This window comes from Trichoderma virens, assembly GCF_000170995.1.
Source record: "Trichoderma virens Gv29-8 chromosome Unknown TRIVIscaffold_80, whole genome shotgun sequence".
NCBI lineage: Eukaryota > Fungi > Ascomycota > Sordariomycetes > Hypocreales > Hypocreaceae > Trichoderma > Trichoderma virens.
The window spans coordinates 118348-139272 of record NW_014013669.1 but is presented as its reverse complement, the minus strand read 5'-3'; the positions used below and the strand labels follow the sequence as shown (position 1 = coordinate 139272).

At 50.7% G+C, this 20925-nt stretch overlaps 8 protein-coding genes across 8 annotated transcripts; 4 read left to right on the top strand and 4 right to left on the bottom strand.

Moving 5' to 3' along the window:
• Positions 1-106: 106 nt before the first annotated feature.
• On the top strand, positions 107-3442 carry TRIVIDRAFT_192871 (uncharacterized protein; the record flags this gene model as incomplete). Its single annotated transcript, XM_014098999.1, has 3 exons — positions 107-1199; positions 1254-2266; positions 2660-3442. 3 exons carry the CDS (start codon positions 107-109, stop codon positions 3440-3442), a joined length of 2889 nt encoding a protein of 962 aa, XP_013954474.1.
• Positions 3443-5090: 1648 nt separating this feature from the next.
• On the top strand, positions 5091-6660 carry TRIVIDRAFT_48515 (uncharacterized protein; the record flags this gene model as incomplete). Its single annotated transcript, XM_014098998.1, has 2 exons — positions 5091-5283; positions 5342-6660. 2 exons carry the CDS (start codon positions 5091-5093, stop codon positions 6658-6660), a joined length of 1512 nt encoding a protein of 503 aa, XP_013954473.1.
• A 346-nt stretch (positions 6661-7006) lies between these two features.
• On the bottom strand, positions 7007-8077 carry TRIVIDRAFT_48797 (uncharacterized protein; the record flags this gene model as incomplete). Its single annotated transcript, XM_014098997.1, has 3 exons — positions 7007-7623; positions 7731-7889; positions 7960-8077. 3 exons carry the CDS (start codon positions 8075-8077, stop codon positions 7007-7009), a joined length of 894 nt encoding a protein of 297 aa, XP_013954472.1.
• A 459-nt stretch (positions 8078-8536) lies between these two features.
• Positions 8537-9891, bottom strand: TRIVIDRAFT_77487 (uncharacterized protein; the record flags this gene model as incomplete). Its single annotated transcript, XM_014098996.1, has 2 exons — positions 8537-9422; positions 9588-9891. The coding sequence occupies 2 exons, from the start codon at positions 9690-9692 to the stop codon at positions 8832-8834; spliced, it is 696 nt and encodes a 231-aa protein (XP_013954471.1).
• A 650-nt stretch (positions 9892-10541) lies between these two features.
• Positions 10542-11998, bottom strand: TRIVIDRAFT_48755 (uncharacterized protein; the record flags this gene model as incomplete). The annotated part of the gene is made up of 2 exons (XM_014098995.1): positions 10542-11856; positions 11943-11998. The coding sequence occupies 2 exons, from the start codon at positions 11996-11998 to the stop codon at positions 10542-10544; spliced, it is 1371 nt and encodes a 456-aa protein (XP_013954470.1).
• A 1117-nt stretch (positions 11999-13115) lies between these two features.
• Positions 13116-14260, bottom strand: TRIVIDRAFT_213395 (uncharacterized protein; the record flags this gene model as incomplete). Its single annotated transcript, XM_014098994.1, has 2 exons — positions 13116-13785; positions 13849-14260. The coding sequence occupies 2 exons, from the start codon at positions 14195-14197 to the stop codon at positions 13181-13183; spliced, it is 954 nt and encodes a 317-aa protein (XP_013954469.1).
• A 1819-nt stretch (positions 14261-16079) lies between these two features.
• TRIVIDRAFT_83385 (uncharacterized protein) lies at positions 16080-19936 on the top strand (the record flags this gene model as incomplete). Its single annotated transcript, XM_014098993.1, has 2 exons — positions 16080-16590; positions 16665-19936. The coding sequence occupies 2 exons, from the start codon at positions 16434-16436 to the stop codon at positions 19934-19936; spliced, it is 3429 nt and encodes a 1142-aa protein (XP_013954468.1).
• Positions 19937-20442: 506 nt separating this feature from the next.
• TRIVIDRAFT_68935 (uncharacterized protein) lies at positions 20443-20886 on the top strand (the record flags this gene model as incomplete). The annotated part of the gene is made up of 2 exons (XM_014098992.1): positions 20443-20622; positions 20692-20886. The coding sequence occupies 2 exons, from the start codon at positions 20443-20445 to the stop codon at positions 20884-20886; spliced, it is 375 nt and encodes a 124-aa protein (XP_013954467.1).
• Between the last annotated feature and the right edge of the window lie 39 nt (positions 20887-20925).

Below are 20925 nucleotides of genomic sequence, written 5' to 3'. Positions count from 1 at the left end.
GATTTACTTTCGCCTCTCGTTATTTGACGGAGCATGGGGCCGCGCTCTGCCTTAGACAAGCGATCCAGATTATCCTATAGCGCCCATTTACCCCATTCTCTAGACGATGCCGCGACCACCATCCAGCAGAGATGGCTTCCATTTCGCCGTCATCTGTGCGCTACCTCTTGAATTCGATGCTGTCTGCCACTCGCTCGATGAAGTTTGGGAGGGGCAAGATGAAAAACTAGGGAAAGCTGCCGGCGACTTGAATTACTATACACTAGGATGTATGGGGAATATCCCTGTTGTTGTCTTCCTTCTGCCTGGGAAGGGGAAAGTTGAGGCTGCGAGCGCTGCGGCTAGTCTGCGCTCCAGCTATAACAATTTGAGTGTCGTTCTTGTTGTCGGTGTCTGTGGTGCCTTGCCGAATCTGTTTGATGATACCGAAGTCCTGCTTGGAGACGTCATCGTTAGCAACCACGTTGTACAGTATGACTTTGGTGGCCAGTACCCAGACGGGTTTAAGCCAAAGACATCGATTGAAGACAAGCTCGGCAGACCTGATAAAGAGGCCCGGATCTTGAGTGCTCTGCTCAAGACTCAGCGTTACCGTGACAAGTTGGAAGACAACGCCTTCGAACTTCTGCAACAGCTTCGGGAGAAGGTGGGGAGAACCAAGTATCGGGGCATATACAACTATCCAGGGACCGCACATGACAAGCTTTTTGATTCAAAGTATCGCCATAAACACCAAGACGCAGATGCTTGTGAGGTCTGTCGCACGTGTGACTCTAATGACGACCCAGTGTGCGAAAGTGCTCTTGAATCTATATGCGCAGATCTTGGGTGCAGCGATTCCTATCTGATTCCTCGGGGCCGTCTAAGAGAGCGACAGAGAGCAGAAGAAGCAGGCGATATGGGAACCCCGGCACTGGCCATCCACACAGGCGGAGTTGGCTCTGCAGATACTGTGATGAAATCAGGTGAGGTGCGTGACAGAATATCAAAGAGAGACAAGATAATCGCCTTTGAAATGGAGGGAGCAGGTGCTTGGGATGAATTACCGTCATGTATCATCATTAAGGGTGTATCTGACTACGCCGACTCCCACAAGTCAAAAAGATGGCAGAAGTATGCTGCGGCAACTGCGGTGTCTACGGCAAAAGCTCTACTATTAAATCACTTGGAAGACAGACATACAAAGGGACAGACTCAGAGTTGGTTTGCTCTATCTATAACTCTCCTTGTTCTCTGCTAATCAGCGCTGCTAGGCCGGGTATTCTCCGTGCCCTTCGCTGAAAACCACAGCTTTGTGGGCCGCGAGGGTGTGGTCAAGTCCTTGATTAATAAACTGTTTGATAAGAGGAATGATCGCATTGCTTTGGTCGGGATGGGAGGGGTAGGGAAGACCCAAGTGGCCCTGAAGACTGCCTATAAGATGGAAAATGAAGAACCAGAGTGCAGCATACTCTGGCTGCCTGCATTCAGTATGGCCGGCTTCGAACAGGCATGTACGGATCTTGTGAAGAAGCTGAACCTTTCAAGCACCCAAGACAATGATGATGCTAGGGAGCTAGTTAAGCAACATCTGAACTCGGAAAGCTTCGGCCAATGGCTTCTCATTCTGGATAATGTGGATAGTGACGATGTCCTGCAAGGATCTGAAGGTGTTCATGGGATATACCCCTACCTACCACGGAGCCGGAACGGTCAAGTCTTGATCACAACACGGTCGCGGAAAATAGCCGTCGAGTTTGCAAAGCAAAATGTGATCGAGATCACGGAGATGGAGCATACAGACGCCAAGAGCCTCTTGCAGAATTCTCTGGGTTCCGAACATTTGATATGGGAAGACCATACGGTCAACGAGCTGCTGCATTTATTAACCTATCTGCCGCTAGCCATAGCACAGGCAGCGGCCTATATGAATATGTTTAAAGTGCCTATCGAAGAATATCTTAGGCTTTGCCGCCATTCTCAACAAGATATGATGGAATTAATGCGAAACCGATATCACGACGATACACTTTACCACGAGAGCCAGGGAGCGGTAGCCACAACATGGCTGAATTCGTTCATTCAGCTCCAGAAGAACAACACAGCGGCCGCAAAATTACTCTTCTTCATAATGTGGATAGAGCCTCAAGCTATTCCTCAGTCGATATTGCCTGATGTAGGGTCAGAACAAGAAAAAGTAAAGGCAATAGGGATACTTTGTAGTCTTGGCTTCCTTCGGGAGAGACCGAAACGGAGGATATTTGACATGCATAGTCTAATGCATATGGTCATGCAATTTTGGGCCCTCGATCAAAGAATTGATACGACAACCAAGGCAGTCATGCTCCGTCATCTTGCTATAGTATTTCAATCAGCTGAGTGGGATGAGCGAGACTTATGGCGAGCCCACTTGCCGCACGTACTCCACGCATTCGGGGCGTATCGACACATAGACCCGCTTCCAGCATCGGACTTGGGCTATTGGGCGGGAAGATGTTTATACCAAGACGGGCGGCTCGGAGAAGCACATGCAGTACTAGAACAGGCTGCCGAAATTCAAGACCCAACGCTAGCACATGATCATACAAACCGATTGGCATTACAAGATGCTTTAGCAGCAGTATATCTAGCCAAGGGGCACATCAAGGAAGCAGTTATGATAAGAGAGAATCTTTTTAAGCTTAAAAAAGCAGCACTATCTCAAAATCATCCAGTACGACTAGCATCGCAACTTCATCTAGCAATAGCATACCAATATGCTGGACGGAACGAGGAAGCGACTACACTCCTAGAGCATGTTGTCAAAGTCAAAGAGGCAACGCTACCTCAGGATGATTCATCACGACTATTATCGCAACATCAGCTAGCAGTAGCTTATTGTGGCAATGGACAGATCAAGGAAGCGATTACACTCCTAGAGCATGTTGTCAAAGTCAAAGAGGCAACGCTACCTCAGGACAATCTATCACGGCTAGTATCGCAACGTCAGCTAGCAGTGGCTTATGGTGCCAATGGACAGGCCAAGGAAGCAATTGCACTCCTAGAGCATGTTGTCAAAATCGAAGAGACAATGCTACCTCAGGATCATCTAAGGCGACTTGGGTCGCAATATGAGTTAGCAAGAGTATATAAAGACAATAGGCGGACTAAGGAAGCGATTACACTATTAGAGCACGTTGTTAAAATCGAAGAGATAACGCTGCCCCAGCAGCATCCATTACGAGTATTATCGCAAGAGCTGCTAGCAGTTGCTTACGATGCCAATGGACAAACCAAGGAAGCAATTACACTCCGCGAGTATGTCGTTGAAAAGCAAAAGATAACGCTGCCTTGGAACCGCGCAAAGCCACTTGGATCGCAAAATAAGTTGGCAGCAGTATATCAAGCCAATGGGCAGATTGAGGAGGCGGCCGCGCTAATGGAGCAAGTTGGCAAGCATCGAGAGACGACCGACGCAGGATGACTTCATTCTTGCAAAGTTACGGAGTACACCTCGCCTATCTAGTACTATATTAGCGAAAACCAGCACCAACTATAGGAATTTTATTGCGTGGCTGTTCAGTACGAAATGTGCATCGGTGGAAATGTGTCAAAACTCGCCCAGTGGAAGTCGTTCACTGACCAAGTAGACGACATGCGTTTTGGGAAGGATTACGATACTCGTATAAGCTTGTATTAATAAGTAGCATACGGAGTATATGAAACTATTACTTGGCAAGGTAGTTTGTATTAATTAATGTTCAATATTTTCCTCATAGACAAAATTTCAAGACATGCTTCGATATGTCTGAGTTTCAAGAAGCTTTAGCTTAGGTAGTTTATGGCATACGGACTCTCGGTTTTATTAGAGCAAGATACTTATTATTCGGCCCGCGCCCTTTCAGTCTTCATGTTAGTGAAAATGTGGACACTCTTCCCGCCTCTTAGAGCAGGTAGTACCTATAGCAAGGTTGAGATAGCCGAATAAGAATAAGCAAGGTTCGTGTATGGGACCGCGCTACTCACGGAGAGGCAGCCCATTAAATCCGAACGCAAACGAGCACTCACTTTTGCCTTTCTTCTTGCTTCGACATGTAAATAGGCGTTAGAAACGCCATCAAGAGAGAAACACCGAGTCAGCAGTCCTCAAAAAGGGTAATTCCATTCTAGTTTTTTCCGAGAGAGTGCTTATCGTGTCAGATTTCTCTCTTTAGTAGAAAAGTTAGCGGTAGCATCCCAAAATTTCCATGTATTGATAATCAGGGCAACGGAGATTCCGTGGGCGTTGAACTCTCGCTGCCCCAGCTTTTTCAGCTAGAGGCCAAACAGGCAAAATTCAAAGGAGAAGAAAAAAAAAAACTAAGGTTACGCTTTTGCCTCCCCAGTTGCTTTCGGTGCCGCATCGGCGAATTGAGATCTCGACGGCCAAAGGAGATCGGATGAAGCTGCCGCGCAGTGGATTCGAGCATGTAACGGAAATTCCCCTATGATTGCATCCTTTCGGGGAGTTTTTCTAGTATTAATTCCCGTTGTTGTTTTCTTTCTTTTCTTCTTTTTAGTATTCTTTTTGTTATCTTGTTTTTTTCATTCGCTCTGAGAATCCGCGCCTAATCTCGCTCGCTCCCTCCAACTTATTCGGCTCTGGATTGGATCGGATTTTGATGTCGCGTGCTCTTCGGTTCTGTCATTGATCTGTCTGCTTCACCATTACGATCCAAGTCTTGAGTGTGCTGGGGGAAAAGGCGATTCTGAGCAGCTGGATTAACACTTGTCTGTCGGACTGTATACCGCCACAGCGCTCCTTTTTGTAAAAGAAAGAAATCATCTTAGTGTCTAATTGACGTGCAAAACCACTCTCGTCTCTCCTACACTGCTTATAAGTCGCTTGGGTCTTTTGCTCCCAAGCAATCGATGAGGTCATGATGTCTGGCCCAGCCTCGGAACCAGAACCCAAATCGCTAGAGGAGATTTCCTCTACGACCCCTAACCAAAGCAGAGACGAGGGAAAGCATGGCCATCTGGACACGGAGAAGCCTGAATACTCGACAACTCTCTCAGACTCATCCGGGGAAGACGATGCCTCAACCATCCACCGCTCGGAACGAGACTTGCCGCTGTCTCGAGGCCAGTCCATGGCGCGAACAGTGTCCGAGGTGAGAGACGGCATCCAGAACCAGAGGGATCTGGAGCTGGGAGACGATGTCATCGAGAAATCGCCCACAGTCAGGGCCGATGACCCGAATTTGGTCAAGTGGAACGGCCCCGATGACCCGGAGAATCCAAAGAACTGGCTTCACAGCAGGAAATGGGCCGCCGTCTTTTGTGGTGCGTGCCAAATCCTCCACCGTCTTTTATATCATGAGGTTGCTAACGGTGCTCACAGTCTCTTGCTTCACCGTCATCTCGCCCATTGCCTCGAGCATGGTTGCTCCTGGCCTTCCCCAAATCAGCAGGGACTTGCATATTACCGAAGAGATCGAAAGCGCCCTCGTTCTGTCCATCTTCGTGGCCGCCTACGCCGTCGGCCCTCTAATATGGGGCCCCCTTTCCGAGCTGTATGGCAGAGTCATCATCATCCAGGTCTCCAATCTGTGGTTCCTCCTCTTCAACCTAGGCTGCGGTCTCGCTAAGACGAGTGCCCAAATGTTCGTCTTCCGCTTCCTCTCGGGCATTGGAGGATCCGCCCCTCTTGCTATAGGTGGTGGTGTGCTAGGAGACCTGTTTACCGCTGAAGAGAGAGGAAAGGCCATGAGCATCTACTCGCTGATGCCGCTGCTTGGCCCGGCTCTGGGGCCGATCGCTGGAGGCTGGGTCTCGGAGCGGACAACTTGGCGATGGGTCTTTTACAGCACCACGATTGCGTGTGGCATCGTCCAAACAGCGGGCCTCTTTTTCCTTCAGGAGACGTATGCACCAGTTCTATTGCAGCGCAAGAAGGCGGCCATGATTAAAGAGACGGGCAACACCAACCTCGTCACCGAATATGACGATCCAAACAAGACTCTTACCCAGACGCTGACAGTCGCACTGACTCGCCCGTTCCGCATGCTATTCACGCAGCCCATTGTACAGGTCATGTCTCTATACATGATGTATCTGTACGGCCTGACATACTTGATCCTCTCCACCTTCGCCAGCCTCTGGGCCACCGAGTATCACGAAAGCCCGGGCATCGCCGGCCTCAACTACATCTCTCTCGGCCTGGGCTTCTTCCTGGGCGCCCAGATCTGCGCGCCGCTACAGGACAAAATCTACGCTGCTCTCAAGAGACGCTACGTGCCAGACGGCGGCCCCGGGCGTCCGGAATTCCGCGTGCCGCTGCTGATTCCAGGGGCGATTCTCCTGCCCATCGGCATCTTCATCTACTCGTGGACCGCGGAAAAGCACACGCACTGGATCGGGCCCAACATCGGCGCCGTCGTGTTTGGCTGCGGCATCATCATCGGCTTCCAGTGCATCCAGGGATACATGGTGGACTCGTACACGCGATACGCGGCCAGTGCCGTGGGAGCAGTGACTGTTCTACGCAGTCTGGCGGGCTTTGGATTCCCCCTATTTGCGCCAGCCATGTATAGCCGCCTTGGATATGGCATTGGAGGGACGGTGCTGGCGGCGTGTGCGATTGGGATTGGGTTCCCGAGTCCGATCTTTTTGTGGTTTTTCGGGCCGAAGCTGAGAGCCGCGAGTAAGTTTGCGGCGTGATTGGGGAGGAGCTTATGAGAAATACAAAGGGGGGCGAGAAAACGAAGATGAGAAAGTGAATAATATAGTGGCACACGATGGGAAAAGTCAATATTGTGACGACAGGAACAGGTATGAGACACACGGGTTTAGAAGCATTCAAAAGTACTAGCATGGTTAGATTTCTATGTATATAATGTAATGACGAGTCCAAGAAATTCAAATCTCAAATTCTATACAATTTTTCTGTTGTATCTTTTCAACTCCCACAGTTCCTGTATCTTCATTCTAGCATCAGCACCCCTTTTCTTATCTAGTAGAGTAATCCAAGCAATTCATCACCTTATATCCAACCACTTTCCCTCTCTTAGACGGAGTAATCCATCTTCTTATCCCCAATAACACCCCAGAACTCCTCCACAAGCTCCTTCTGTCCGCTCGGCGCTCCCCTGACAGCAAGATACAACCTCTCATCCACCGAGGGATTCCATTGCCCAGGATTGCCGCCAGCCATGATACCTCCCGCCTCCTTGAGGATACACCATCCCGCGCAAACGTCCCACGCCCAGCACCCACCCTCCCAGTAGGCATCCATCTGGCCCGCAGCCACAGCAGCAATGTTCAGCGCCGCAGAACCCAGCGACCGCAGCGAGTGCACCATGGCGCCGCCCGTCTCCTTGGTGGCAGCAAGCTTCTTGAACACTTCCGTCTTGAGCTCGTAGTTTGGCCCGTCGCGGCTAGAGCCCCATTCGATGGCGAGGAGGGCATTGGCCAGGCCCTCGAGCGGACGCGGAGAGGCGGCGAGGGGCAGCTTCTGCGGGGTCGTGCCCTTGATACGGGTCATGTAAGCGCCGTGGGACTTGATTGCGGTGAAGAGGAGATCCTGGTAGGGGTTGTAGATGACGCCGATGACGGGCTCGCGGTCAATGGCGAGGCCGAGGGAGATGCAGGCGTTGGGGAAAGAGTGGACAAAGTTTGTTGTTCCTGAGAGACGTTAAGTTAGTTTGAGCTTGAAGTTGAATATGAAGTAAGATGCAATAAGGAATGGAGAAGTGAAGTAATAAATGACTGGAAATGGAGACAAGGCATACCATCGATGGGATCAACGACAAAGGTCGGCTCTGGCCCAAGTTTGGTCCCAGGCTTGTACGTCTCCTCGCCCATGAAAGAAAACTCGGGATACGCTGCCGAGAGGCGCGACGAGACCATTTTCTCGACAGCCTGGTCGACCTCTGTGACGATATCCACGGCTATATATCTCGTCCTCGCGTTAGCCTGTGAAGTGCAACTTGTCAAGAAGACGGGCTTCTCGTCACGCACAATTGAGCTTTGTTCCCGTGCCGATATCAGCTGGGTTAGCAGATAGGATGGTGCGTCCGGCCTCGTAGGCGACGAGCACCATTTCATCATGGATGGCCTGCAGGTTGATGTCCGCCATTGTGAATGAGTGAGATGAGCCTCTTTTCTCCGTCTCTCTCTCTCTTTTAGCACTCTTTTCTGTTGTGGTATCCGCCTATCCCGTCTTACAATGCCGTGTATATTATGAGTTAATGAGTCAATGGGGCAAAAAGAGTGAGAATGAGAATGAGAATGAGAGAAACCCGGTGCTGCTGGTGTGAGATGAAGCCGCGAAAATGAGGGCCGAGGAGCTGCCGCAGTGGGAACTGGAGGGGCAGCTTGGGATGACGCTCATGACGTGGGGCCGCTGGTTGGTGATGCGCTACAGAAGGACATTTTGCCTCAACAGCTTCAAAGTCAATAGAGAGGAAATAAAAAACATCCGTACATTTGGAGGCTTTAAATAGAGTAATTTCAGCAATGGTTTATACTTTACATTTTATGAAAAGCATCATTGAGTCAAGTGCACAACCAGAGGAAAAGCAAAGTTTGGCGTCTTCCAAAGAGAACAAATGTCATTCCGTGATGAGGAGAAAAGAGCTTCCCTCTCCATCCTATTCGTATGCAGTCATGCGTGTAATGCAAAGCTCCCGTTTTCCACATCAGAAATTAATCATAAAAAGAGTTAGGAAAGCAGACAATATAAAAGAAAAAGCCTCCAAGGTACCGCATCATGAGGTAAATAAAACAAGGTTGTCGTAAAAAAGCAAGCCACCCTCAACATACCGCCTTTTTTTTCTTTGTCCCATTTTCGGCCCCTTTTCTCCCTTCCTCCCCTCCTCCCATCAGCAGCTCTAGACGTCTTCTCGGAATATCGATCGCCGTTCGGCATGGCTACTGCCAGAACTGCCTGGTCGATCGCCCGTCCTATGTCCTGGTCCTCCCATGTCCATCGGTCGCGGACTGACGCCCCTGAGGCTTGCCTGCGCATCATCGTCAAAAGGGTTCTGACGGCGCCCAGCCTCGGCCGCCGTCGCCGCTCCAGCGTCTCTGCTTGGTCGGCGTCCTCGCTCAACGTCCTCGTCATAGCCTGCATGAGCCGCCGGCCCCGTGCCCAGCCGACTGCCGCCGTAGTTTGCGCCCGTGTACTCAGTGTGGCCTCCCAGCTCCTGTTCGTAGTAGCCGTATCCGTCAGCCTCGTTGCCCACGCGCGAGTCCCACGCATCGTCCGGGTCCAGTGGGCCAAAGCCGCGATTTCCGGGGCCGCTGCCGCTGTGCAGCGACTGCTCGTAGGCGCCCGCTGCCGACCGATCATTGCGATGCTTGAACTTGCGCATCACGTCATTGAACCAGCCGACGACGCCGCCGCGAGCCGGTCTCGGCGGTCCGTAGGGGGTGTCTGCCTTATGCCATGGCAGATACGACGATAAACTCGGAGGCGGGAGCTGTGCATTTCCCCATGGTTAGCCATACGGCATCAGATACCCTCGCAGCATTGCTGTTGTGCTGCCGTAGCTCCCGAAAGCTGTGCTTATCCATGGTTGCTATGCGCCACCGCAAAAACAAAACAAAGCAAAACAACAAGAGGCGCAAAGGAACAAAAGACTCACTCCCAATCTCCGCGCTCGCAGCTGCGTGAAAACAACCCATCCAACCGCCGCCGCCACCAAAATCACCACAATCGCGATGACGATGCCTCCTGCGGTGGAAACCATGATCTCCTAGCCTCGTATCGCCTCTGGATCTGCTTTCCCCCCCTGCCGGCGAAAAAAACAAAGAAGAACGTAAGCGTGCGAAGCGGTAAAGAGAGGCAAACAAATCCTCAATCGACAGCTCGATAATGCGCTCGAGAAAATCCGGGCATCTGCTGATGTCTGTTGTCGCTTGTCAACGCAAGAGATGCTGCCAGTGCTGCTTGGCTGTCTTTGCTGGGAGGAGCATTGAATTGAGTGCTCGGGTTTTGGGGTCTGGGAATGCTGACGTCGAGCGACTTCCGCTTTGGGCACCTTATCGCTGCTATCGGGGCCACAGATGCCTGTACTTGGTTCCTGCGCCTGGAATACAGTGGGCCCCCTTGCTGGTTTTAGGGACTAGCAGAGCTCAGTCATCCACTGCTATAATTAATCCGCCTCGAAAGGCGTTCAAAACGAGCCTCGTCGTGGCTCTCCAAGGATAAATAGTAAGCAAGCAGCAAACTACCAGGTGCTAATGAACTACTGCTACGACTAGGCAGATTGGAGCCGGCTATTTTTAGCCCGCAGCAGCTCACCTCTTCATGGCAATGGGTAATTTGCATCAACGTCTGTTCCATGGACGATTGTGGCCAAGCAAAATCAATGGATTGCCTCTCTATGGGGCGCCATGTGAGGCTTTCTTAAACCTGTTAGACCAAAGCTTGTAGTCTATTAGGCTTGCAAAGCTTGTAATCTACCTACTCCTCAATGCCAGCTTCTAAACTTTAATGCTGAAGATGATATAAGAAAAAACACCTAAAAATGAAAAGAAAAACAAAAACAAAAAAAAAAGCCAGTCATAAAAGGTATCATCTCAAAATGTTTCACGCATCAGCCATTGTATGGGCACTCGTTCCACAGCCCTCCGCTCCGCACAAATTTGAGGCTGTCAATAAAGCCGCTCAGCTTACACCGTCCAAATCTATCGGAATTGCACGTTCGCAGCGGAACCACTCGGTCGTTCAGAACCACCCGCACTAGCTCCTCGCTTGCATCGCTGCACTGCATCTTCTCCAAGTACATGCGGGCGCCAAATGGCACTGCCCAGGAAGCAGAAAATCCGTGAAGGTGGCGAGGCGACACCTTGTACTTGAGAGGCAGATCCATGGTTGAGTTGAACAGCCCCAAGGCCGCGAAAATGGAAGACATGGTGTTGTCGTGTGAGAAATCTGCATACAGCTTGCTATTCAGAGGGAAAGTCTCGGGCGAAGAGTCGAGCGTCGAGTTCGTCGTAGTGTCGTCGTCCACGGGCGTACCGGTGAGTCTGGAAATCAACTCGTTGCCAAATCCAACTCCCTGGGATGGCCCCAGAGGATTGCCCTTGCCATAGCCATACCATTTATCCAATGCCTGGAAATAGTCGTAGCTTGCCCACTCATCCATGGAGAAGAGCCTGCAAAAGTCGGACGCCGCCAGGCTGACGTTTGCTACTGTGTTGAACGGGCACAGATCCATCATATAGATGGTCTCAGTCAAGGTTAGATTTGCACCTGGCAATTTGCTATTGAGCCTCTTGTTGATGGCAGGCCCAAAAACTCCAAGCCAAACCTTCTGGTATGCATCCACGATCTCGGATGCAGGGCCCTCTTCAAAAGCAGGGCATGATCCGTGGTTCAGCGTGTTGTTAAACCCTTCGGCTTCGGGGAGCACCAGGATGCTCTTCACTGGGCTTGAAGTGCTGCGATCCTGAGCTCCATAGTATCCCTCGACGAATCTCTGTGCCGACACAACCACCCGATCAGATCCCGATGCTCGAACAAAGGGATCAAATTCAGAGGCCAGGTCCTGGTATCGCTGGAAAAAAACAACTCCAGAGTCAACCATCTGTTGCTCTCCAAATGGAGTGAGATCATCGGCGCCAAGGTGATAGTCGTAGTCTTTCAGGAATTCGTACCCTTTGCCGTAGTCCTTGACACTGCTCTGGATGCGTTGAATCATATTTCTATAAAGATCAGACTTCTTCCGAGTAGGCGCTCGTGCTCCGTGCCGTGACAAGATCTGAGCAAAAGTCACGTTACACCCGGATGGGACTGATACATCGATGGTAGAGGGGACGGAAAACACGGGCGAGTATTGGCCCCAAATATGTGATACATCCATCGTGCAGTTGCCGACTGCCTCGCAAGCTGAGCTTGACTTGGCTCGCCTTTCAACGATATCTAGGTTAGCACTTCTCCCTCAGATGTCCTCCCTTGTTTGGTGCTTCGATTCACGGCTTTGTGTTTTTCATACCCAAGTGAGACCATGGTCAGTAATATGGCAAAAAGCGCCATGCCTCCGAGCGACATTTTAATCAGTCTTGTCTGCCCCTGTGATGAAGATTCGTAAATGGACTGTCGCCGACTCAGCGTCCGTCGATTTAGCACCCCTAGCTCTGGCTCTGGCTCTGGGATCGCGCTGTATTTGTATGTGTCTCGCGACACAGCGCCCCTGATGGCGGCTATGATTCTAGGCGCAGGCATGATTCCGGAAGGTCGATATACAACATTAGACAACTACTCTTGGCAAGTCTTGCAACAATCAGCGTTGCGCAGCTCGGTCAACCGCGAGAGTATAGCAAGAGAAATCGTGTGCTCGGGACGCGGCAACGGATTGGTCGAGTCAACCCGCTCAGGCGCCAGCATCCAAGAGCGGGATCGTCAGTTCACCGTTCCCTTTGATATGGGGAAAAGGATGGTGGAATGCGACGCTTCGCTCTTGGCTTGGATGAGTTGGGAATAGTTGGGAATGGCTGCACTTGGCTGAGCTTTATTCAGTGCCTGGAGCTTAAAGGTGAAGGGTTGGCTTATGTAAGGTAATTGAGCTAATCAGGGCAGGTTACTCGACAATACTTCAGATCTCTGGCAATATGTAAGGGGGGTGAGGTACCTGCAGACAAAGTCAATTTATTGGTGGTCCTGAAGAAACAGAAAGTCAATGGAGCCGAGTTGAATCATGTGCTATACATGTTTTATCATCTAGTCTAGCACATTGCTTTCAAGGTTGCATTATCCACGCCACGCCAATGCAGCGCGTTACAGCCCAAGGCACTGTTCGGCACTTTGGGTTGGGCACTAACACGCAGGTGCCGAGTGTCTCTCTCTCTCACGAATAACAGCAAAACACTTGGTGTAAGTATATGTTAACAACCAAACTCAGATACACCAAAGATGAAGCCGTTACTCCTCTCTCCATCAATCGCTTCATTACATTTGTATATATTTATTTCCTTTGTTTTAATTTTCACTCCAATAACGCCCAAAGTGATCTTTTGGATGTCGCTCAGCTGCATCCGTCACTTGTCATCTCCAGTGGTATAATCCATGGGTGCATTAGACCCATTCCTTTCTATCCCAGCCCAGCCTATACCAGGCCTGCCCTCATTCATTACCCTCCAATCATTCCACGTGGTCTATAATATGTGGTCCAGCACATGAGTAATATGTATATACATTAGTAACATCGCGCATTTATGTACGAGGCCCGCCCTGTCACATCGCGAGGCCAACATTCGCCGCACTCGACCCCCGGATGCTGTTTTTCCCAAATGTGGCGCTTCTGTCGAGAAAAACGTCATCTTCTTGCCTAGATGGAGTGCTCTGCGGTGACCAGGCCGTTGGCACACTGCGGTCTCCATCATACATCGACCAAGAAGACGTCGTATCAAAAGTGTCGGTGCTTCGCCTGTCCGGCCGTCTAGGCGGTGTTACGCACTGATAGTATCCTTCATTTCCTTTGAGAGGACGCGGGGCATTCGTAATAGAGTCTAGGCTCTGATTTCTGGCCCGCTGCGGCCCCTGAGCCAGCAAAGTAGAGAATCGCGAAAATGACTTCTTCTTCCGTAGTGGCGGTGGTGTTGTTAGTGGTCGGAGCCTTAGGGGGAGCGGCGGTGGAGGCGACGGGGGAGGTTGCTCCTCTCGCATCGGCTGTGAAAACTGCGTACTATTGAGCGTTTCCTCGTACTCTTCCAACTGGCTGATGTGCATAGAGGCTGTCACAGGCCAGGCGTTGGGCAGCGACACCTTTGTGTTTAGGCGCTCAGCAAATGAAGGCGCCGCTGGTGGCAGCGCAGGAAGAATAGGAACTTCCGCCGCGTCTGCACAAGTACCGGATAAGCTAGGGAATTTTGTAGGGAGAGCGGTTCATTCAGTAAGCTTACCAGGCAAGGTGCGAGCCATTGAATGGGCTGTTGATGGTCTGCTCGCTGTGTAGAGACTTTGTCGCTCGATAATGTCGTTGATCTTTTTTTGCAATTCCTCCACTTCATTCATGGCAGATGCCACTCGTTCTTTAATCGTCTCCATATCAGACGGCGTATAAGTGCGGGTGCGAGTCTGTTTATCGGAAGCGAGGTTCAACGGTGATACCTCTGGGCTGCTTGATGATGAGGGAGGGGCAACACCCTTTCGAGGAATGTGAAAGGATGTCGATGAATGGCTTCTATCATGGCGAAGTGATGGGTCATCGTAGGGCCTGCCCGGAAGATGGACCAGAGATGGCGGTGTCATCTCATTAGGAAAAGTAAAATCTGGAAGTATTGGCGACAGTTCTTTTCCTGAACTTAGAATGTTTAACTGCAGCGGCTCAAAAGGAGTCTCAGGTGTGTCCGGTGTCAAAGGGCTCTCCCATGGGCGATTTGGTCTCTGAGCGGGAAACGGGAATTGGAATGAGCCGGAATCGACATGTCGGAATTCAAATGGTGCTGAGATTTGCAACCGAGGTCGTGAAGCGTCCGTCTGCGCTCTGCTTCGCGAAGAAAAGCTTGGCTGACTTGATGCGAATGTTTTTTGCACTTTTTGCCTCCAGCTAGGCCGGGAGAGCTCAGCCTCTGGAATGGCCATTGGCGGCGGATGAGATGCTGGTTGATTGCTGATAACAGGGCAGAGGCGATTATTGTCGGCTGAGGTCTATCCGTAAGTGAAGGTTCTCGAACTATCTCCATACCCCAGCAGCGAATGCAGTGAGAGAGAAAGAGAAGGAGACAAATAGAATTTTTTTTTAAAAAGAAAACATACGACGCAGAGGTCTCTCGTCAATACGAAAAGCCACCGGTTCCCAGCACGTGAAACAAGTCAAGCATGACGCATATGCTTCACCAAAAACACCCGTCGAAGCTTTCATACTGGGGAGAAGAAAGCAGCCTCATGCCGACTGGGCCGGCAAATAACTTTTTAAAGTAGGGGAGAAAAAGCGAATGAAAGACCGTCCAGCGAGCCGATGACATAAAAAAAAGAGGGCAAGGTAGATCCGGCACCCCGACTGGAAAGTTCAAAAAGAGGGCCGGGTGAGCTCGTAAATACTACTTCGCATCTGCAATAGCGCAGCTCACCCGACCAGGAAACTGGAGCCCTTTGCTCGCCAGTTTCCAGCAACCAAGAACACCTCGACAAGCCTAATCAGTGGCGGCTGAGCATCGTTGATGGTGAGCCAGCAGTGCCGAGACGGTGATAGGCTGGGCCGCAAAAGAGACCGTCCAGTCGGCGCGTAGAACGCTGGATTCGGATGGCTGGCGCTACCCACAAGATTGCAGGATCCACAGACGGCGTCAGACGGCCGGGCTGGCACAGCGAGTCGATGTCTTGCATTCGCCACGGATTCTTTCGTGGCTTTGCTCCAGATGGTCCGAGGAGGGGTCGCGTGGGCTGCCAGCATTGGCCAGCCATGGCAAGCTCGGGTTCCCCTGGTGGCCCTGGTTAGAGATGCAGCCGTCATGGGCGTCGCCTTTGTCGTCTAGCGTTTGCATGTTTCGTGAACAAAGGGCGGCCATGTGAAAAGGGAAACGAACCCAGGCGAGATGCGAAACCAACAGAGCGCCACGCAGCCGAATCTTGCCTCATCCGGACCATCATTTTGCTTCTTTGGGCCGTCGACGCTCGATTGGCGCGCGCTCTTGACCGTTTAATTTCTCACTTCATTTCTCTTGTTGCCATCCAAGGAAATCAGCAGTGTTCCAGCCAGCGCTGACACACCGTTGTTGCGGTTTCTCAAACTGAACGGGCCCTCCACATTCCGAGAAAAGAAGTGCCTATCTTTAGCTCTTTAGCACCTGTTGGATATGATCATGATGACATGGGCAAATGGGCAACGCAGGCACGCAGATATGGTGTGAACAGCTTCGTGACTTGACTCGAGACTCACCACCTGACGCCCAATAAAAGAGACGGTCATGTAATACGGTTCTGCTGCGGCCAGTGGCGTGGGGAGACGAGAGCAGGGCCGCGGCCAACAGAAAGCGAGCATACGAGCGAAGCCATCATGCATGTCTCAGTTTCTTCCACACTTTCCGGAGGAAGCGCACCTATGCCATGCCTGTTATAATGCCACGACCTTGCTATTTTTTGGTTTGATTTTTTATTTTGTCTCTTGTCTTAGAATAGCCTTGATGGTGGAGACGCAGCCATGTGAAAGAAGAGCCAGAGAGACAGCAGGTGAGATTGCTGTGCCACAAAACGAAGCATGGATGGCTTACAGCACCTTACTGTAGAGGCACAACAGCACAGGAGGTACGTACCGACCTAGTACCCGTACTAAACCTTTTTACTCGTAGCCGTAAAAGTCCTTCCGCAGTATAACCGATATCGCATGCGACTCCGTAGCGTACGATAACCTTGCCAGGCTTGCCTATCCTGGACGTGTGTGAGGCGGTAAACCCTGGCAGTATACCAAAATATCTGAGACTTCTACGACGACGGGAAGACGCACATCGGCCGCTCAAGCTAGACGAATCCGCCGAGGCTCTTCAAGATGGGGAAACGAGCTTCAATCGATGCCGACGGAGCTGCCGCGTTCCGAAAGCGCCAGAAAATCACCCACGATGTTCCCACTGGCGAGGATGTGAGCTCTGGAGAGCAGCTCCGAGGCCTGCTCTCGTTCGACCAAGACATGCGCCGAGCAAGACATGGTGAGTTTGGAGGCCTGTTTCGCAAAGAATGCGTCCACAATTGGGAATTCAGACAACTGATGGCTCTCAATCAGGCCTGCAATCGTTCAAGAGGCTTCTTGACAACATAGTCTCCGGTGATGGTGATCGATCCGCGAATCTCGGCATTCTACGAGAATATCTCGAATTAGTCAAGCCGAGGCTCGAGGGCGAGGATGCCGTCTTCCTGAGTGACATCATGGAGATGTGGTCATTTGCTGCCCAGGTGAATGAGGGCGGCGTCATGTCCTCTGTGGCTGTTGTTCTCGCCCTCGTTCTAAATGTCGTCTCGGATTCATTGGAGCTCGTCAAGCACGGGCTTGGTATCTGCCAGTCGCTTGTCCAAGATCGTCAACTCAAGTCAATATCGAAGAATTTGTCCTCAGACAAGACGAAAGGCTTCATCATATCACCCACACTGCGCCTGCTTCGAGAAGCTGTGTCTCTGGATGGGGGCGCCTACGCAAGACGGATAGTTCGCGCCAGAACCTTTACTTTCGCGTCGCTTGGCAGGAACTTGGAGATTGGCAACACCGGAGACAACCAAGGAGACTCTCGGAAAGCGTCAGTGAGAACAAATGCTGTTCGATTCTTCTTGAGCTGTCTCAAATACTTGCACTCTGACGGCCGAAAAGAGCTACTCACTCAGAAAGAACTGCTCTCGCATTTGACCTTCATGATCAAGAGCGACCCTTCATCCCTCGTCCTGGAGATTTTGGATGGCTTGAAGTCTCATGTGTTGGCGGACAGCAAGATCTCCCGAGAGATCAAATTCAAGTGCTTCAACACCAAGACGTTGATGCGAATTTTGGCTCTCTATAGCTACTCTAATAGCACAGAGTCAGAAAGCGAGGTCGAGCGAGTCAGCCAAAGAGCTCATGAGTTTCTCATGTACGTCTGCACCAATCCGGTTGCTGGAATCCTATATCCTTCCACGGGTCTTTACCCCAAGGAGACGAATGAGGAGTTTTCGGTCCAGCTTGCCAAGCAGAAGGGTTCAGCGCATAGCGTTGTGGGCAAAGATGATACATATCGCGATGGAGTACCCGTTTTCAATTTTGTCCTTTCCGAATTCGCGGCAAAGCTGCGTCCTTGGTCGAGCATGAAGCACAGCCAGCTATTGACGGCGATATTCGAAGCCGCTCCGGAACTCATAGCAAACTACTTCTTCAATAACCAGTCATTCACTTTTGAACCAAAGTTGACGATGACCTGGATCGGGTATGCATCGTTTCTCTTCGATACGATGAGGATCCCACTTCCCGCTTCGTTTGGTGACAAGACACGCTTCGCTCTTGGTCCTCCTCCTACATCTGTCCTCCTGGATAATATTTTACCACTACCGTTAAATCAAAAGGTCATGATTCGGTGCCTTTCGCCCAACTCAAACCTAACATCCTTCTTCGCGACAAGGATGCTGGTCGAAGCGCTGGAAAAGCTGTCCGTAGCCATCAAACTGCATGAAGAAGGCTTCCGAGCAACAGACGCTCGGTGGTCCGAGGCAGCTCGAAGGTTAATTGATGCTTTCTGCAGACGCATCCCAGACATGAAAGAGATTGTGCGAAGTTATAAGGCCATTCCCAGTGAGAATGCGTTACATAAAACCATGGCAAGTAGGCTTCTTCTTCTGTATTACGAGATGATTCCACAAGTAGCGCTGGCTGCAAACTTTGATGTCTCGCCCTTTTTTGTCAGCGTTCTACGGAGTTTACAGGATGGCAATTCCGATCAACAACACGATGGATTCCGTGAGATGGAGCTAGAGAATCTGGTGTCGATGGCCAGTTACTCTCCCGGCATGCGATGGTTTGCGAGAATTGAGATTCTCACCGGCAAAGGCCCATCATCGCCATTTACCGCGCTTCTTAAACTTCTTTCCAGCAGTGATCGAACTGCACCCCTTCATCAGTTGAAAAAGGTGCTTGGCGATGTCGCTGTGGAAAATCAGCTCGTTTCCTCGGCTACCAGACTGAAACCTCTTCTTCAAGCCCTTGCATTGAGCATAAACGAAAATAGCCCAGAAGATATGGACAAAGTTTGGTCTTTCCTGGATAACTGTATCAGCCGCTGCGCCACTTCGCCAATCAAATATCTCGACGTGCTCGAGAACTATCTTGTTGACGGGAAGGATGACACAAAAACGGTCACTGATGACCGCAGCTTCAATCTACTCGCCGTCGCTATAGCAGAACAGCTGCCCTTCATCATTAAGTCAGCAGATGCTCAAGAGCGAACTTCATTATCAAGTTTCATCTCTCTATATTTCAGTGCATTATACAAGAAAAAGGGAAGCGATGCTCTTAAACGAGTCTACACAAATATCGAGGAGTGCTTCTCTTCTCACTCCGTCAAGCTCGCAGGTTTGGGAACACGAAAGATACCAAGAAACTCAACTGGTGGCAACCAGGAGGGCGAAGAAGACGACCAAGAGGAGACAGGAGAAAGCGCTCAACAGAAAGAATCCGGATTGGACCAGGCAAAGCTTGAAGAGGCGCTGCACATTCCATTTTCAAGCTCAGAAGACACTGGCGTGCTTCTCAAGTGGCACTCTAAAGCCGTTGAGGATCTGATTGAAGATGGGTTGATTACAAGCTTGATCCGTCTCCTGGCGTCCGAGCACATCAATATTCGCAAAGAAGCCTTGACAAACATCCTCAAGATGGCCGTGAAAATAGACGAATCGGCATACGAGGAGAAGAAGCAGATCTGGCTGCTCCTCTCCGAACTGGCCGAATCGTCGCGGCCGCAGGTCGACAATGGCCCCGTGCCATCAGCATTCATTGCCTTTTCCATCCACGCGCTCGACATCCTCAAGAACCCACTGCATCCGCTCTATCCAAAGGTCAACAGCTTCCTGACACGCAGCCCCGTCTGGTCGCCCGAGAAGCTGCCCTTGGCCCACGACATCCTACATGGAGAGCCCTCGGAGGACGACAAGTACTACACCGAAATCGCCTGGTTCCTGACGTACATGCTCGACGCCCTCAGGACACCCTTCGACTTGGGTGTCTTCCACAAGAAGCGCTGGCTCGAGAAGATGCTCGCCCTGGGCAGTAACCCATACCTTCGCTCCAACCTTCGCATCCGCATCCTCAGGATCGTCTATCGTGCCACGTGCATCGATTCCGGCAGCACTACGCTGATTACCAGGTTTGGCCTCCTCACATGGCTCGACGCACAGCGAGCTGCATGTGGCGTTTCCGACGACGCCCACCTTTACAAGGCACTGATGGAGCGGGCGTGGATAACGTGTGATCAGACGAGAGTCAACGCTTGGAGTAAAGGAGGGGTGGAAAAGCTTTTGGGGAACTTGCAATTGCATCAGTGAAAAGAACGGGCAACTTGAAATTTCCCCCGTTCGTTATTTTGTCATGTAACATAAGATGAGATACCCAGACGGATGATGGCCTCCGTTGAGTGTAAATAGAATGGATAGAATTGAAGCCATGCTTTGGATTGTTCATCTTACAAGTACTTTTACCAGTATGCGTTTTAATACCGATACTTTGACTTCGTGGAAGTGAGATAGCTAATCACTTAATATTAGAGAATGAGTATCTATTCAACCGTTACTGCTTTGTTCTAACTAATAAAAGACATTGCCATCTTTACTAAGATATACCGCCACAGGCACTGCTAATCATTACACTGATTACAAGTCATGACAATTCTGACATGTTACCCACAGTCAAATGGGAACGTAACCAGAATGCCACCTCGAAGGCATATAAATTCAGCCCTCCATACTGCCAAACTAAATACGAGATTGATCAACATCTTCATGATCCAAACAAACGCCCACTTTCTCTCCAGCTATTCTCTAACTTAATCTCAATGGCCGAGAAAAAAGTCACTACCGTCATCGGAGCCGCCGGTGCTCAAGGAGGCGGCGTTGTTACAACTTTCCTCATTGATCCAGTCCTGAACCAAGAGCGGATTGTCCGTGCAGTGACTCGTGATCCCACTAAAGAAAAGGCTCGAAACTACGAGGAGCAGGGTGCAGAGGTTGTTGTCGTAAGCAACGTACTTGATCACACGTTGAAACCCGGCTATTGATCACTTGGTTGGTTCTATGAAGCACAGTCATATATATCTACCGAGAATCATGTTCAAGTAACCAACGGCACAATTCCCAACGTCCACCACTTTGACGGTAAGGCTGAAGTCGAGGAATATGCCCGCAGCACCGGTATTCCAGCCACAGCACCGATTCCCGTGTTTGACGTGCTGAGGCCGGCCTCGGGTATTTCGCCTTTGAGTCGTTGTGCGAGAGTCTAGCAGTTCTTGAAGACGAACCAACACCTTTGGCCAAGTTTC